This window comes from Etheostoma spectabile, chromosome 4, assembly GCF_008692095.1.
Source record: "Etheostoma spectabile isolate EspeVRDwgs_2016 chromosome 4, UIUC_Espe_1.0, whole genome shotgun sequence".
Taxonomy (NCBI): Eukaryota; Metazoa; Chordata; class Actinopteri; order Perciformes; family Percidae; genus Etheostoma; species Etheostoma spectabile.
The window spans coordinates 28,730,638-28,749,756 of record NC_045736.1 but is presented as its reverse complement, the minus strand read 5'-3'; the positions used below and the strand labels follow the sequence as shown (position 1 = coordinate 28,749,756).

The window sequence follows — 19,119 nt, the reverse complement described above, 5'->3', positions numbered from 1 at the left end:
CATTGGTCAATAACTTGAAAAATAATTTAGATATCGACATGCTTTATACAGCTTGTAATAAGCTTGATCCATTGATGATCGGAAATAGGGTGAAGGAGGAGAACTCACAAATGGGTTTTTCAAAAAAATTCAGGACTATTCCTTTTTTTACGTTTTGTAATAGAGTATTTTTACATTGTCATATTCATACTTTTACTTCTATGTGTTAAGAATCAGTGAAATACACCAAACTTAATCTTGCTCCTTAAAAAAGATTGTTAAATACTAGGCTTCTTAAAAAAATAACCATCAGTCTGTTATTCAAATAACAACTATCAAATTATTTCAAACACATCATGATGAAATGCATCACTGAGACTTTACAGCACGCTGTACTTACCTTCTACTTTCAGGGTGAAGTAATGGACAGCTTCTCCAAGTCCGTTCTTTGCCTTGCACATGTACTTCCCACTGTCTTCCTGTTCAACTCTTGGCACAATCAACAATTTCCCATGATTCTCCACTTTTGCTTTAATGGGAAGTTGATGACCCATCTTCACCCACTCAACCTGTGGAGTTGGACTAACAGAAAACAGGGACAAAGTGTGAGTATAAAAAAGTAAGATATTGGCTGTAAATGACAGAAGATTACCAAAATGTTAGACAAATAATAATAATAATAATAATAATAATAATAATAATATGTGCAAGAAACTTCTGAAAAATAAAACGGCTGTGTTACTTACAATCCTTCAGCAATACACTCCAATTTCAAGTCCTCTCCTTTAACCAGCTGTGTCTCTGATCTGGCAGTAGAGGGCGTCAGAAGAGAGGGTTTTCTTTCAAGGATTGCATTAGCTAAGGAAGAATAGCAGAGAATAGAAACGATAATATAAATCCCACGGCTACAGTATACTTCATACATTTATATACACAGACGCCTGCCATCTGCATGTTTGTAGAAGACAAACGTGTGTTATACTCTGATAACTGAAAACTTACCACTTTCAGGACTCATGTCACTTTTTTCTGAAATGGAGATGAATGAGATAAAAAAAAACAAGGAACATGAGGACAATGTGGATACATCATGACAAACATCACCAAGATCAAAACCTCAACATAAAACCAAGGATATGCACAAAAACAAGACAGCACGACACTTGGATGGCTTTTGAAGTGTAGCTATGGATACGGACATTAATGAACATGTTGGAAATGATCAGCTCTCTGAAAACAAAATCAAAGTTTGCATCATGCTGGTTTGAGAGAAAAAAACGCACTCAAGTGAAGACAAAGAAGCTGAAGTGACACTTACTTGTCTTGACGATGACAGACATGGCGGTCTTCTGAACGATGGTTCGTATTCTTGGGAAGGCGGCAAAGCAGCAGTAGTCTCTCCTGCTGTCCTTGTCCACCGCGTGAGAGAAGTAAAGGTCTCCGTTCAAGCCCATAGACACCCTCTCATCCTGTTCTATGTGCTGAAGATCTGAGCACAGAAAGAGAAGGATTTCATGTATGTACTAGCGTGTATCAAACATGAGAAAGTCACAGATACAAATCAATGTTTTATATCCATGGTCTGAGCTAATGGAACACTACTTTTTCCCCTGTTAAGGAGTGGTAGAATGTAACTAAGTACATTTACTCAAGTCAAGTATTTGCCACTTTATTCATCTACGCCACTACATTTCATAGGGACATATTGTACTACTCCATTTTCTGACAATATAGTTACTAATTGCTTAGTTATAGTTATATTTAAAGCCAAGTTTATAAAATACAATACATTTTTAATTTAACCCTTGTGTTGTCCTCCCGAGTCAAAAACTGACAAAAATTTGTTTTCACTAACACCACCTTACTGCCACTAGTTTTACACTACCTTTTGGAATTTCAGATGTTAGATATAGACAATTTTTAAAGGGGTCAAAGTTGACCCAAAGACAACAGGAGGGTTAATAAACCAGGGGTTTCTAAAATAAAATAAATTAAAGATTAGAGAAAAGTCCATGTATAAATATACAAATTTGTGCAGCTGAATTTAATTTTGTACTCCATTCGTTATCTTACCACCCCTCTGATTTATCTTGTGACCATGTAGAGGGGCTTTAAGGTTGAAAATCACTTAATGTAACTGCCTAGGTGCGATAAAGTGGTTAAAACTACCTCCATTCCCACCTGCTGTAACAGGGAAATGCTGGATAGGCATTGATGATCAGTATAGATAGAATAATGTCACATATAATAACATTTCAGGAAACATTTTTCTGCAGAAAGGGCTCTTTAACTTGGATGCCTCAAGTGCATTTTGCTACTACAACTGTGCTTTAACTGAAGTTTATTTTTTGAATAAAGGACTTTTACTTGTTCTGTATTATTCTTTCCACTGTATTACAAATCATTAAGTCCCTTTAGGTTTGGAAAAGTCCACTTTTTCTCACTGTTTGACAGCATCACAAATATGTCATATATCAGCTTGAAGCCATTTGTTGTTTAAGAGTAAAACATTCAAAAAAAAATATGCATGGGGATCTTTTATATGATCATTTGATACACATTTTGACAGTATTTACCCTGACACATATAGCACCTGTCAACTTTGGCATCTCCAATTGAATTTAAAATTAAATTCTGTGAGATTGAACAATGCACAGAATGAGTTTGTAATGACCCACCCGCCTTTAGATCAGTGAGGTTTAAGGGGTTATTCAGTCATATTTTGCTGTGTAAATATTCAGCACAGCATTGGTTAGAATTGTTCAGAATCAGCTTTATTTGCCAGGTATGAGGACACATGCGAGGAATTTTGTTTTGGATTGTACTGCTCACAATGTGCTTACTCATTCAAAACAATTAACAAACAAAAAGCACAATGGATCATAATCCAGAGATGACTGTCTTGAAATGAAGAAAAAAAAATGTTCAAAATTTGTATATTATTAGGATAAACCCTTTGAGATGTATCATCTCGTTTTCGAGGGAGTCACACCTATAATTATATAACAGAGAAATAAAAAATATAAACAAAAAATAAAACCACAAATTAAAACAACAACACCTGCATATGATCATCAATACATTACAACCACAAATAGGCCAAGATGACCAATAATAAGTAAATAAACAGTAAAGTATGAGAGAATTTAACTACAGTCAAATATAAACATAAGGTATGGACAGTAGATATAAGGATTATATGCACCTTTAATAACTTTCAACTAGGAATAAGAGAATAAAAGGTATATGGAGTACACCTGTAGTACTCCATAATGTACATTATGTTTAAAGGATTTTGTGTTTCAAACTAAATTGAACACACACCACTATTAGTATATAGTAGGCATTACTTACTGATAGTCATCCAGTAGATCTGGAGGGGTGGTATTCCTTTAGGTGGATTACATTTTAAAGTAAAAGGCTGACCTTCCTCCACCACAACAGGATCAAGTGTTTCTTTAGGAAACTTTGGAACATCTAGAAAAAAAGAAAGTGAGTAAATGAGGCAAGACATGACAGAATAAAAAATGGAGTGCAGGTCTCTTCCACTCCAGAAGATGGCAGTAGTCTCATTCTTGGATTTATTGGGAGGCATGGCATGTGTTTTCTGGGCTCTGTATTCTTCAGTAGATTGAATTCTATGGGATCTTTCAGTTCCTGGCGTGCAGAAACAAAACAGACATCACTACTACTATTGTGTGTGGCTTGTCACCGCTGCTGAGCGGTTGAAGCCCAGCCAAATTCAGTCAAAATTCCCCTTGGAGTAGATTTTCCTTTGAGAGTGTATGTGTTTGGAAACCAAATGAAAAATGTAGCAAAGGAAATGATGGAAAGGCTGGATCACACTCGATGCTTTTTTTGCTCCAATGCAATGCTATAGATGTGATGCTGCAAGGGGAGGAGATCTTGGGAGCCCCAATGACTTTCTGCCATGACCAATACAATGAAAAGCTCACAATGGAGAGGTGCAGTCATTACACAGGACTGCAGGCCCTGAATCACTTTGAAAGCACTGTAACAGAGCACCCCTCACCCCTCACCCCTCACGCGCACACACACACACACACACACACACACACACACACACACACACACACACACACACACACACAGATGTGTGTTACTCACGGGGCACAATGAACTCAATCTCCTTCGATATGGCGGTCCCCAGTTTGTTGGAGGCGTAACAGCGATAGATTCCCTGGTACTCTGTAAGGTTCCCATTATTGGGAATCACAAAGGTCCCAGAACTCTCCTCTTTCATCAGCCGGGGGTCTAGAGAGGGGTCAAATTCCTGGCCATTCTTCGTCCATCTGAATCTACATACAGAAAGCTGGTATTGAAATGACAATTCCTTCAGCTAATACTGACATTACATCAAACAACTTTTCAAGCAATTCCACTGTTGCAGACAAATTTCCAATATCGGGATGAAATCCTGAGAGTCTTTCCAGAGTTGGGGCGCGCTCCGGTTGTTTCAATTGTTTGGTGTTAGGTGGTCATAAAACTCAGTTTGAGTCTTTTTCCCACCTTGACGTTCCAACAAAATAAAACGTGTTTGATGTTTTTGTAAGCTTTAAGTCTGGGTAGTGAAGTTAAATCTAGTGAACATGGTCATCAACCAATGGGTGCGCTTCATCCACCATGAATCAGGAAGCAGCAAACGGCTAGAGCCTGTTTTGTTTTTGGCTCCTATGGCGCCAAACTAAGCTTACCGCTAAAAAGGTAAAGTTGCGGATTTTCAACCCTTCTCGTTAAATTTTTGCAATGTGTGACCCCGCATGATCCCCAGTCTTTACATATTCTCTATTTATTTATATATTTACATATTTATATATTTACATATATTGACAGTCTTTAATGTTAGATGTGAGATGGTGTCAGACTTTAGTCATTTCAAAGTCTGTTCAGAGTCTTCTAGTGTATGGTAGGCATAGGACTCTGGCATGCTCATTTTACAAAGTTCCAAACCAGAACACACAAATACAAAAAGTTGATGACAAACTGTTGCGTTTGTTATTGGGGTGTGTGTGTGTGTGTCTGGCTGCTAACAAGCGTCGAATCCTCTCTTCCTCCCATCTGAAGTGATGCAAGGCTCTGTACTCACTCTGGCTCGGGATTTCCTTTGGCTTCACACATCATGGGGAAGCTCTCATCAAAAGGGAAGGCGATGAGAGAGCTGGGCGACTGAGCTGTGATGGTGGGCAGCTGCTCAACTGGGCAACAGACAAACAAGCATGGAAATGTGAGAAACACAACACAGGCCTCAACACAGAACTTTATTCAGATAGATCATATTCAATGTCATACTGCAACAGTGGCTCCCAACCTATTTGGCTTATGACCCCTTAAAACAAAGCAATGTCTACTCTACTACTCATTGCTGGTTATACCGCCTCTGGGAATATTTGTGTGCAGTTTGGAGAACTTTTCAGATTGTTTAATTTGAAGTATTTTAAGAAGCTTGAAGTAGCAAAAATGTCCAATATCTAAACACCCACAATTTGAGGGGAAAACAAATATTTTCTGGCTCCTTTGACCTGCAGGTTTGGAACCACTGTACTATGGTCTCTACATACAGAGTTCTATCCCAAAACATTATTTGTCATAAAACATTGACAATAACTTTCCTCAAAATAAGTAAGACGTGTATTACTTAAAGTTGATAATTTGCCATATAAATGAATCAGTCTTTGTTAAAATTGGTTTAATTTTGACATTAAACTGTCATTTGTTCTCATATGATCTCATGATGACAGAGTTGTGACATGAACAAGGAACAAACACAACACAATGAGAATTAATAGTACCGTGTGACTAAATGTAAAAGGAAAATGAGGACATGCTATGATTTCTACAAGCTAAAATACCAACATTATGGAGTCATGACTGATGACACATGAGATTCAGAGCCAACACACGGCTGTAAGTAAAGCTGCTGCTGCGCTCAACAGCAAGCCAAAAGGATTAACAGAAGGGAGCCGAGGATGTCACTAACACCAGCTACGGTATGGAAGAGCAAACTTACTGTTTATATGACCTAAAACTACAAAATCCATGGCAGCAGGGGAAAACAAATAAAACAAAAACAGTCAGCATTTTGGGAATAGTCTTTTCATGTCACAAGCATTCACTTGATAACCCCTTTTAAACACACACACGAGAAATGCAATAAGACTACATTAGATATTCTGGCATAAGTAAGCCCAAAAAATACATTTGCCTTTAAAAAAACAAAACAAAAAACAGTTTCAACTGTTGTTGTTTTTTTGTTTGAACTGCTTTTTTTGTTATCAAGCCCTTAAGAGATATTTCTGAATAATTTAAAGGAAGAGGTTTGATATGTGTTTCCAAGGAAACTGGGATACAAGCAGGTCCAACACAAGTGAAACAAAAACCATGATTCAAACAAAATAATAGCTGTAAATATGTTCAATTCACAAAATACGTGATGATAAAAGTTCTCTATATTTTGATTTATTTGCCTCTAAATTTTTCAACAACTTTTTACTGATAAAAGCACCTCAAGATAAACCAAGGACAAGTTTTATTACACTTTCAAAACTCCTTGAACGTCTGTCTGCTGCATCTTCCTGCTTCATATATAACTTCACTGAAGTGCCTTTAATGTGTGTTTATTTAAAAAGAGTTAAGTGTCTACTAGTTCCAAATTCATATAAATGTTCATATTCATTTAAATGTAGTCTTTCATGTTTAGAGCCATTTTAGAACTAACATGGGCTTCTGCCCTGAAGTTGTGAATGTATGTTTCTAAACAAACGTTATCATCATTATTAGCAGCACCATTAGCACACTTCCCAGCATGCATTGCTTAAGGGTTAAAACCAAGAGCCTCTCCTCTCTAAGTGTAGCTCCTATGGCGCCAATTTGATGCTAATAAGCCAGCACCCGCCGTTATCATCCCATTGACTGCCATTCATTTTGACGCCACTTTGACTGCAAATTTGCAAAGGTATTTATACCTTTACATCTGAAGCGTTTAAAGACAATATTTGTCCATTTTTTATACCTAAAGAAACACAACAGTGTATAAATGGCTCCATTACCTTATACATCACGTTATGGCTCCATAGCAGACGTTTTGTAAAAATAGGCAATTGTGTCATAACCACTCGACTTCCTGTTGCACAGTAGAGGTATTACCGTATAGTACACAGTAAGCTTGCAGACAGTTTGGACTTACATTAGCTGTTTAGCTTTAATCACTAATGTTAACTAGCATTTTACTTACCAATAATTAGCCGGTACCTATCTTATCTCCTAAAATATACATACGCTCTCCGTCTCTGCAAGATTGGGAATGAATGAGATTTCTCTTGGCACAGCTACCAGATGACTTACAGCGCTCAGCACTCACTGGAAAAGTACTTCTAATATCCTTCACTGGTCTCCATCCAACGGGATCGGTTGGTTCATGTCTTTAACTGTCTATGGTTAAAACTGTCCTGAAACCCTTCTTTGATTTATCTTGCATTTTAAAGGAAGCGTAGCCTACACAATAGAAACTTGCTGTGTGTAATTAACATGTATTCAAAGTAATGTTAAGCTAATTTATTTGAATGTCTTAAGCTAACTTGTTTTCTCAAGTTCAGTCAATTTAATTCAGTTGGTTTCACCTTTTCATAACTCATCCGAGTTGAGTGAACAACTTATTTCACTTTAGTTCAGTTAACTCACTTTTTGAAGGCAGCAAGGGAACTTATTTTATTTTTTTGGAACCTGTTAACATTTTTGTATAGTCTGTCACGTTTATGAGTGTCTGTGTAGTGTTTCCTGTTTTATTTTGTAGTAGTCTGTTTTTCTCTCTTGTCATGTCTTGATTTACTTCCGGTCTTGTGTTTTCCCGCCTTTTGTGATTGTCTGCCCAGCCCTGACGTGTTACACCTGTTCCCTTCCCTTGTGTCACCTGTCTCTTGTTTAACATCATTACCCTGTGCATTAATCTCTGGGCTGTCTCTGTCTGGTGTGGGATCATTGTTCTGCTTTTTGTGGGTTGTCGAATGGTGTATTGTGTGTGCATGCTTGTTCCTTGCATTTGGGTTTTTTGGGACTACTTGTATGTAAGTTTTTGCTCTGCAATCCTCTTCATGTTTTTGTTATTCTTCAGTAATAAATATCAAACTCAGCATTTGGGTCCAAGCTAAAAAAATCCGTGACACAGTGTACAAGCAATTATATTAGCGGGTCAGTTCACCAAAAAATGTGAAATAAAGGATTTTCTTAAGTAACGCTACAGGTATGTCTTCATCTATCCAGATTGTTTTGGTTCTATTTGGTTCAGATTTTGGGATATTTTTCTCTGAGAACTATAGCAGTCCGGTAACCTCCCGCATAGTACGTCAGTAAGTTAGCACTCACCTTCCAGTGGGATGTCAATGGCTGTAGTCGTATGAAAGACACAAATACAGGTGATCAAGCCCAGCACGGTGGCCAATTCTGGGCTCCTCTGCAGCCTCATGGTTTCTCCTTGAATCTTGTATGTCCTCAAGAAACGAGTGCTCTCTCCTACTCAGTCCTTAGTTCATTTCTCTGGCGCGCTGAAGATTCGGTACCTGTGAAAATAGCACAGACGGAGGCCCCATGAATCCACCCACGCGCTGGCAGATGGAAAAGCAAACCCCAAACACAACAAATCCCCCGTGACTGGCAGCCCGACTGCTCTCCGCTCAGCCAGGCATAACTAGGCACACCGCACATTTGCATTTGCATTAACAGGGACTCTGTTTTGCGTTAGTTCAAATTTTGCTATGACAAAGAACTTTTCACATTAAAGCCTCCTATCACCCCTTTCCCCTGGGATTCAGCTTGTTTTGCTGTTTGATGTCTGTGGAAGTGTGTAGCGGAAAAAGTATTTTCCTTGCAACAATTGAAATAAATAAACAAATGAAGGAGACTGTGTATTTATAAATGCATGGCAGATGTTTAGCATTACTGGAAGAAAAGGCATTTATTCCAAAACCAAGCCAAGATTGAAATCAACATTACCATCAAAGTTAATTTGGCCAATTTACTCGCAGTGCTGTTTTCGTCTCTGCCTGCATGTTTCTGATAACAATGACTCAAAGAGATTAACATTGCAGTTACACATTTATCTTTTATTGCAGCAAACATTGCTGCCCGAGGGGTGTGTGAGGCATACATAGCATACATAGTTAACAGTCAGACAGAGTAAGCTGTCTGCACTTACACACTGACAGGCTGCAGAGTACAGGGTTGATCATTTTCCAGCTAACAGACCAGAGTCTGGACCATGATGAGCACATGATTGGTCCAGAGCGCAGAACTGGAGGAGGAAGGAGGACGGAAAAGAGCAATGTATGGGAATTGTACTGCCTGTATTGTGGCAGTGTTCTGTACACCCTCTGGGGTGTCAGTTCATTAGTCTCCCTTGTGTTGGCTGGGACCCAGCTCGGTGGGGTTTTCTGGAGTAATTAGCGGAACAGCTAACAAACACCATAATGACAAAAAGAAAAATAATTGCAAAACATTTAGCTGAATGTGAAATCATAAGGCCGCTGTTCTGCCACAGGGAGGTTTGCTGGTGTTCATGTGAAACAGTATGGGTTTAACATACAAGAAGCATCTCATTGATAAAGTCTAGCAACTGCAACAGTAACTAGTGCTAGGGTGCTCAACTAGCGATACAATATCTAGAGAAGAGCTCGCTGTTCAAAATTATGCTGGAATCCAACTCTGGATTCATTTCTTGCTGCCTTAACTAATACAATATTCAATATGTTGACCATAGAACAAACAAGTCAATTTTATTCATTTGGTGCTGATCTGTTGTCAGATGAACGTGCACTCTGAACTTTCAACCATACCTCATGGTAATGGTATTAACTCTGTCTGTGACTTAATTCTGGCTTCCTGAACCATTGTGACCCCTGCCCCACCCACCTACAGCATCACCAACAAGGCTCGAGACTCTGAGTGTGCCATACATTATATACACCCACCCCACTCAATCACAATTCAGGCCTATTGACTTTTTTCCAACTATAGGTTGGTGTCTCAGATTTATAAGTCATGCAGAAAAATGCCTTTGGCTTTCCTTTGTTTCAGTCTTTCCCAGACATGGTGATTTATGTTGCTAAACACAGATTTAAATCAAAAGGAAAGGGCTTTGTGCTAATTGGCTTGTGTTTTGTTGGGAAGATTGGCCTGGTTAAGAGGAGAGGGAAGGGGGGGGGGGGGATGGGTTACAATACCCACAAGACAATGTTTTCTCATTGTCCTATTGCGCTTGCAAAAATACTTTCCCAACCTTATACCACCTCAGATGGATTACATTGTTCAAACTGTGCTTGATCATTTGCCATCCGATTTAATTTGTTCTCCCCTCGTTAAACATTTATTGAAAACCAGCATGGCCATCTGGTTGAGGGAGTTCCACTTTTGGGGCTTAACTGCTGGGGGTCATGATGTCTACATTCATAGGGTATGGTGACTATTGGACCTATATGATGCGCACAAGAGGGCCCCCTCAAGCTCGCTTGATTTACAGACGGCAGTATCCCTGGAATCCCCGCCCATTTCAGCAGCGATCACACCAGCCTGAGATTGATGAAACTGGTGGGAGGTTAAAAGCTGTTCACTGTGTGAAGGCTATTATAAACCCTAACCTTCCTCAGGCGAGGCTCAGAGGGGACAGAAGCTGTGCGATGGAGGAGAAATGGAGAGGAAACCGAAGACTTTTAGGCCAAATGAAATCTGCCTTTGTACTTTAAAGCTCTCTCTGAGTGACGGATGTAGAGCACTTTCTGACAAAACTTTCCCCTTGTCAACAACACCAAATCTCTTTCGAATGTAGACCAGTGTGGTACAAAGGCATTGTAACCTAATTTTTCCCATCATCATTAAAGCCTTTGCCACAGTAAAGAGCTACCCAGCCAGATTTTTAAAATATGCAAATTTTCCAAATCCTGTCATGAGCTACATGATGAGATAAAAACTTCACCTAACAGAGGAATTTCGGTATTTCTTTTTAACATGGACCCTATTATCCCATGTTTTTTGTGTCTAAGTGAAAAACATTTTTTGAAAGGGGTCTAGTATTGAGCGAGAGCCCTACAGCCGACAGCCGCGAACCAGGCTGCAATGTAATCCTACGGGGAAATTATGAACCATCAACGTAGGTCCTCTAGCCCTACCTTTAGCACTATTGCCACAACTTCAGCCTGTCTGTATCCAAAGGTAAATGATCTACCTAAGGTCTATGAAAGCTGTTTGACGTGTAGCATGACATTTTGTTGGCACAATTCGGAATCGTTTAGATAAACAAAGCTACGCTTTCTGTACTCCAACACAGCAAACTCTCATTCCAACTTTATCACAACACTTAATGAAATTCCCTGGACAGGCAAAAATGTATCTTGATCATTTTTTTCATAGTATCATTATTGATATACATCAATGTAAAAAAAAAAATTATGATTTATGTTGATCCTAATGTTTCTCTCTATGTTGCCAGTCTAAAAACCTTAATCCCAGAGTGAAATGTTTACACCCAGGAAGCTTGTATCATGGGTCAGTTTTGCATCAGTTAAAATTCCCCATTTTCAACAGCACCATGCCATTTGCCATCAAAATAGTAATATATGTGGTATGTATTATGTTAATGAAGCAAAAGCACATGGTAACGTTCCAGTTTATTTGATTCTATTTCATGTTGGACCTTTGCTGCCGCGCCCCACTAGGAACTGTCTCTTCCACTGAGTTTGTAAATTGGGCTTTAAGTAGTAAAAGAATTCCCAATCCACTGATGTCTTCTTGCTTTGTTTTTGACAGTTCTTTCCATTTAAGAGCTATTGGAGTACAGAAGGAGATTCCTAAGAGGAAGTGTTCATTTTTATCATATCCAACTTTTGACACCACATCAACTGCATGTTGTGTGTTTAGCTGACTAAACCAACCATGCTCTACGTATTTGGGGAACTGGGCTTTCAGTTTTTAAAGAAATGCCATTGAGTTGTTAGAAATACAGTTTGTAACTCTGTCTCTGCGAGTTTTATGTTGTTAATAATGTAATATGTTACATTTTTCTAAATAAGAAAATGTTTGACGGTGACTAAGCATGGCCCGGTATGAGATTCTGACGGTATGATAACCTTCAGCAAAAATATCACGGGTTTACGGTATTGCAATTACAGCTATAACGTTTATTATTTGAAAATCTCTGGGTAAAAAACAAAAACGAAATGTTTTCCCCATTGGACACAATGTATTTTATTTTCTAACAATCTACACACTGGCAGGGAGAGGGACTCCTAAACTGCACTTTTTGTCATTGACAACTCATTAAAAAACAGCTCACGAAACTTGTGACTCGTGTCTTTTTCAAACCGCGGTATACTTTGAAAAAGTTACCGGCCCATGCCAAATGGCATTTATATTGATAATATCACGCAGCCCCACTCAATTCTCTTGTTAGTCTTTTGTCTTCCCTTAAACTATTGTATACTGCTACTCTGATCGCAGCTTCCACTTTGGCACACTTCTACAGTACAATTGGCAAGCTTTGTCTGTTTGTGTAATCCTATGGTTAGCCATCTGTTGTAGCACAACACCTTAACTTTGACCCATAAACAAACAGACACACACACACACACACGCACACACACACACACACACAGTAAGGATGAGTAAGATTTAAAAAAGAAGTACAACAACAAGAAGTTGTTTTCTGGAGCATTCTCCACACTTGTGGATGTGTTGTTTAGTAACGGGGTGGGGTACAAGTGCAACCATTCAAAGTTCACTACAGTAGGCGTTTGAGCTGGCACCATCTGCTTCTCTCTCACACAAAGAAAACAGTCAGAGAAGTGCGGGCCTACTGTAGTTTAAAGTGTGAGCCTGTAATAGGATTAAGCAGATCTTCGTCTTGTCAGGCTGGATTAAAATATTCTCTTCGTTAAAGACCTGAGACGAGAAGACAGCAGCTCCCCACTCCCCTCTCACAATCCTGATCCACACTGATTCCTATTTGATCATTCAAGAGCAATTATAACAAAAGCCGAGCTGATTAACATTGAGCGCCAATTGAATCACTTTTGATGTGTGTAATGAGCGCGGTTTCTTTGGCCATTCTTTTGTTCGTTTTGTCCTATCAATTGCTCATTTAGCTTACAAATCTGACACCGTGTCAAGCTCTCAGTGAAAATCAAAGCTTTTGTGAGTGTCAAAACTTTTTTTTATGTAGAAATTAATTTCCATCTGTGTTCAGAGGTTTAGTTTTCCCCACTTGCTCTTCAGAATTTGGAAATAGATTGTACTCTAACCTTTGGCAATGAGTCGCACAATCGGTATTCTACTGGCTTGGCCATGCATTTCATATATTATTAAAATATGAGTAGCAGGAGAAAAAACAGAAACAAGACGCTAAATGAGATTAGGAAGTGGGAGCAATATTAGATAATATGCTTGTCTAATTAAGATTTGGCTCGATTTTACTGCACTTCAGAAAGCATGGCAGTTCAATTATCTCACCATTAATATTTCAGGCGTCTGTAGCTGAAGCTGGATGAGGGGGCTGCAGAGCTGTGCAGAGGGTTGAAAGGAGGAATAGGGAGGAGGCTGACGGTGGTGGAATGAGGCTCAGTTGTAGAGAGATATAGACCGGCTGCAGTGATGAACTGTGGGGTTTGTGACCCCTGTGTTCGATATGAACTAATGAAGAACGACCCTACATGAACCCCTTCTCGCCAGGGGAAGAGTGGGATGCACACTGCCAGACCTTCCTCGACAGCGCTGAGGAGGATTGTCTGGCTAGTCCACAAACCATGGATGGGAGGAAAACGTGCTCTGGTTTATTGGCATTTCTTTAAACCAATCACAATCATCTTGGGCAGCGCTAAGTGCCAGACGGAGCAACAGTGCCTCTGCATAATAGCCTCAGGAAGGAACTTGTTTTGGTGGAATGTTCAAAAGTTGTCGTCATCGATATAGCAGTGACCCCACAGAGCCGTGCGTAGTGACATACAGTACTACAACAGGATGATCTTCAACGAGGGAATGTATGATGTTCACTTGAAACAAATGAGAGAACAAACAACGCAAGAGGTTTTCAACCACTAGAGGTTTTCATCTTTTCAGTAATGGACATTTCTCTAAAAGCTTTTCGTTCTTTTCCATGAACAAAGCATGCTCCCCCAGCACCTGATTAGCTGCTCTTTTGTGTGTCTGCAAGCTGTTTGTTTTGTCTGGTTGTTCTGAGCAGAACATTATATTTCCCGGAGACAGACATTAAACTGTACTGAATATGACCTACAGTAGTATCTCCTTATAAAAGCTGACCATTATTTTTGCTACAGCTCATGACTTTTAATTCTTATAATTTAGTCTGCTGCATAATTTATATGCTGAATGAAAACACTTAAATGGTCACCAGAGAACGTCACATGCCATGTTAATAAATCTTACAGAATATAAGTGCTACTGTGGGCAAAAAACTACATACCAGGTGCTGTCAAAGTCCTCACTTTGAACCCGTTAATATGTTTAAAGCAAAAATAAAAGGTTTCAGAAAGTGCACTGCACCTGTGTGCGTCACAGCTTTTTTCTCATTTTCCCTCTGATCTGCTCTCTTTGAAGTCCCACAGGAGTGCCCCTTGCCCAGGACAATAATCACATTAGTGTGTGATCCTCGCTGAGTAGCCGGCAGAAAGATGAATTCACAAGTTGGACTGCAGGGACTGGAATATTATTTTGTGTGAACTAACACAGCCTGCTCCACTCCTCATTCATTCACTTTGTCTGACTGATGCTGGCAATTTCCCCAGACGAAACTGTGCCACGGCAAGACATGATCGATGGCTTTCATATCCTAAATCCTTACCTCCATCAGACCCCAAAGGCATTTATTTCTGCCAACAAGAAATTTCTGATGTCCCTACAGCACACGCAGTGCAGCAGCGAAACCACAATTTTACAGAAATGCATTTGCTGCTTCATCCATTTTTTAATCCCTTTAGGTTTCTGGTATACATACAGCAGAAATCATAATTTCAGCTTGTGAAATGAGAACATCTCCGCTGACTGTAATTCAGCATTTGAATTTCCTGTTCCGTGCTAGAGCCGAGCATCTGGACAGTGTTACTGTGGGTAAGCTGTTTGACACAGCTGTCGGATATGTGGCCCAGTTCCTGTGCCTCTCCATCACTTAATAGGGTCGGGCTGAGGTTGTGTTGGGACAAGGAGTCCAAGACCAGACACTCAAGATTGAAGACTTTAAAATATGACAAGGCAGAATCTCCAAATTCATACTGGATGCCGATGGTCTACAGACCCAGCAACAACAAACCCATCTTAATAACTCAATCCCAATCTACTACTGAGTCTTAAAACTGTGATATTTCTTTTAGTGGCAGCAATTTCAAGGTTGTTTAATTTCATTCATTTTCATTCAATTAATTGCCAACTACTTTAATAATTGGTTTCAGTCACTTTTTATGAAAAAAGTTAAGACTCTGAATTCAGCTTCTTAAATGTGAATATTTTCTAGTTTCTTCACACCTCTTGACAGTCAAACAAATATCTTTGAGTTGAGGACAAAACAAGACATTTGAGGACATTATCTTGGGCTTTGGAAAACACTGATCAACATGTTTCAACATTTTCGGACATTTTATAGAGCAACAAATCGATTCAAGAAAATAAACAACAGATTAATCGATAATGAAAATCATCAGTTGCAGCCCTAGACATTTCTAGAGTCAAGTGTCAATATCTAAGTTGGGTCAAATGCCACCAGGTGAGAAACATATACACTCAGTTTCCAGTTTATTAGGTACACCTAGCCAAAACAAATACACTATAATCCAACAGTCCTGCTATAAATCATAAAAAAAAGAGTTTTAATCTAGATCAATGAACTGGTGTAGCCAGCTGGTGTAATTTTGTATTTATTTAGTTTTAACGTGTTTTGCATTCTGCTTACAAAAGATAGCACAATTGGATGACATAATGGATGGCTGCAAATACTACATGTGGTACTTTTGACTTGTCACATATTTCCCATGAAGCACTTATGAATGTTCCACAATCCAAGTACCACTCAGATGTATGTCAGTCTTCTTAGTAAATAATAAGAATGTCTCATGAGGTAAACATTGAGTTAAACTGTTGCTTTTTTCTGTGACAGTTACTTGGAGTGGAACTGTGGCAAAATTATGAAAAAATACTTTGTTTAGTCATAGTGCGGGTTTGGCTTTGGCTGGTTCAAAACTATCTAAAAGTAACACCGGTTGGTGTCAGATGACAGAAACAAGGGGGTCATTTTTGACATCTTCACTTATAATAAAAAAGCTATTATTAATTAGAAAAAACTATAATAGCAAGATGTTGTACTAAATGCTTTAAAGCCATTGTAGTTACACAATATATTCACAAAAGCAAGAATAAAAACCTAATATAGCTACGGAAATCCAACTCACTCACATTGTGAATCATCAGCTAATGGTTTTGTGTTTGCTTTTGTATAAAGAACATCTACTGACTGTCCCGGAGTATCTCCTGCACATGGATAGACCAAAACATGCTAAACCCAATCTGCTGCAACAGCTTTACAGATGTCCCTAGATACTACGGCATACTTACAAGAGTATACTTCATTCTCAGCTTTGGTCCCCATGAGGAGTAACTTTTCCTTTCCAGGTAAATCACACCCACAAGAAAAAGAAACCTTGCTTTAGGTAAAACCAGATTTGAAAATTGGAGAGTGCTCAGCCGGTTCTGTGTTGTGTCATACAAGCTGGAGACTGCGAGGAACAGAGGCACTGTAGTCACATATGTTGCCAAAGCCTCTAGCTTGGCAAAGACGCTCATTAAGCCACTGACAATCATTCCCACAAAGCCCGATCTAAAGGCTATTCACCGGCTGTGTACAAAGGAGAGTGGAGGAATGCAAGTTCCTTCTTGCCCCCCCCCCTTCAGTGTCATGAAAGATGTTTGCTGCACCTGAAGTCCCACTGAAAAGTGTTTATTTGCAACTATCAACAGAAGAAAAAATATCAAGAGTACACAGCACGAGGGGGGAGCGCAGATCACCTGCTGTGTGAAAATCTGTTAAGTGCTGTTGCTGCTGCGATCTTCTTTTGTCAGCCAGTGACAATCTCCTTAATTGCTAATACTGCTGAAGATTGTCCCTCAGCATTTGCCCGGTATTATTAGAGCATTGAAGAACACTTCACTCTTCCTACTGCATAGATATTGGATTGAAATATCAATTAATCTGTGTATGATTTTTCGTATGGGTCTGGATTCAAGTGGAGCTGATTGTTCCAAGCTGGTGAACAGAGACTGGACTCCACGGCTGTATAGATGGACTTGCGAAGGGGCTGGGTTACATGTCAGGAGGAAGCTCAGCGCACAGAGAGCGCTGAGACTGTCGATAAGAGCCTTCCACCAGCCCAACGAAAAAAAACAACAACGCAGTTTCTCTCCCACGACACATGAGGGGGAAGGGAGGAAGCACCCCCAAGTCTGGATGATGTATGGTGTGGACCGTAGTCTGGGACTGGGGTTTTAACAGGGAGAAAGGCAGAAAATGAAAGGGGGGAGGAGGGTCATGCTTGAATTATGCTGATGTGGGTCGTAACCGCAGTAGAAAACCAACCAAAAGCATGGCTGCTTCCATGGAACTTGCAGCCACAAATAAGGTTATTATCACTCGGGCCTCACAAATGCTGACAGTTGTGAAATGGTGAGGGTGAGAATTTGTACCTTGATAGGACTTGACACATGTATATAGTAATTTACTAGCTTGTTATCAGCAATTTAAATTTAAAATGTAAATATATTTCACCCAACAAGGACTAATTACATTTAAAGTGCACTGCCTGCCTTTTCTGTAATATTGTATGGAAATATAAATAATTTTGATTTAACTTAGAGATGTTGCTTTATTTGCTCGTTATTTAAGTCAATGAATGGACTATCTCAAGCTATCAACCTAGCTTGAGGTTTACGTTTAGCAAATCGGGTTAAAAAGGCAAACGGAGAACATGAGGAAATGCTGATCCGGAAGCTGAGATTTCGGAGCTGTCGGGGGGGTGGGTGGTGTGGGGGGGGGGGGGGGGGGGGGGGGGAGGGGGGGGGGTGGGGGGGGGGGTGGGGGGGGGGGGGGTGGGGGTCTGGTGGGGTGGGGGGGCGGGGGGGGGGTGGGGGTGGGGGGGGGGGGGGGGGGGGGGGGGGGGGGGTGGGGGGGGGGGGGGGGGGGGGGGGGGGGGGGGGGGGGACACACACATGGTCTTTTCACGGATAGCATCGCCAAAGTCGTACTGAGAACACTCACACGTCTCAGCAGCGCCAGTGCAAGGTCCTTACAGCCCATAAGCACTCTTTGAGCTACAACAGGATGGAGCTGCCATTATGGCCACACAAACAGAGGGAAGCCTTATGAACTTTGCACAAATGCTTAGTGCTCCGGGGCTGGACAGCTCTGGAAGCCGGGGGAGATGGGTAGGTACCGCGGCCGGCTGCCAGTTCCAAAAAGCTTAGTGTTCATGCGCTCGGGCCAGACAAACCTGACATTGTCCTGGGCACTGCCCCGGGGAAAGCCTCTTCCCGTTTCTCTCGGCTCCCCTGGCTCATTCACATTTCCAGCCCAGTTGATTCACTGATTTGGACATGACTTACAGAGGCAAGAAGGCAAACATTTATTCACACTTTGAACCAATTGTTAAAATGCCATAAAACAAGTCAGGGACAAAACGTAAGCGGATTGTGCAACTCAATAAACTCATATATTCGACTGGCTTATTTTCTGCTGTCACCATGCTTCACAAACACATGATGTGTGATTGGTCCCATTTGCCAGTCTAATATGCTTTTGAGCATACATTCTGACCTCACTTGAGCACGAGGCCTTCATAAATTAAATTTACAATGAGATAATCCTCTGAAAAGATTAACAAGATCATTAATTTATGACACAACTCGTATCTCCCTCAAGCAGCAATCACTACGTGTTATCTGACCACTACAAGATGGAGGTCTTCTGTAGTAATGTGTCAATGGTGTTAAAATAATGCTCTCTTTACCCGCCTTGGGCAAGAAGAGGACAAAAAAAGAGAAAAGCACAAACAACACCAGGCCCATTCAAAACTAAAGCCATGTTGC

At 40.2% G+C, this 19,119-nt stretch overlaps 1 protein-coding gene across 22 annotated transcripts in view; it reads right to left on the bottom strand.

Annotated features, from left to right (window-relative positions):
- chl1b (cell adhesion molecule L1-like b) overlaps positions 1-19,119 on the bottom strand; it is a 65,807-nt gene that overhangs the window by 24,216 nt on the left and 22,472 nt on the right. For 13 of the 22 annotated variants that reach the window (XM_032513505.1, XM_032513491.1, XM_032513499.1 and 10 more), the window contains exons 2-10: positions 8,359-8,552; positions 6,008-6,025; positions 5,087-5,195; positions 4,108-4,298; positions 3,334-3,456; positions 1,298-1,468; positions 982-1,008; positions 726-837; positions 380-561 (exon numbers count right to left, since the gene is read on the bottom strand). In XM_032513505.1, coding sequence (XP_032369396.1) covers positions 380-561; positions 726-837; positions 982-1,008; positions 1,298-1,468; positions 3,334-3,456; positions 4,108-4,298; positions 5,087-5,195; positions 6,008-6,025; positions 8,359-8,458 — 1,033 coding nt within the window. In that variant the 5' untranslated portion in view covers positions 8,459-8,552. Of the gene's footprint in view, positions 1-379; positions 562-725; positions 838-981; positions 1,009-1,293; positions 1,469-3,333; positions 3,457-4,107; positions 4,299-5,086; positions 5,196-6,007; positions 6,026-8,358; positions 8,553-16,596; positions 16,859-19,119 lie in introns of those variants that run through there. The other 9 variants (XM_032513494.1, XM_032513514.1, XM_032513507.1 and 6 more) reach the window with 6 other exon arrangements.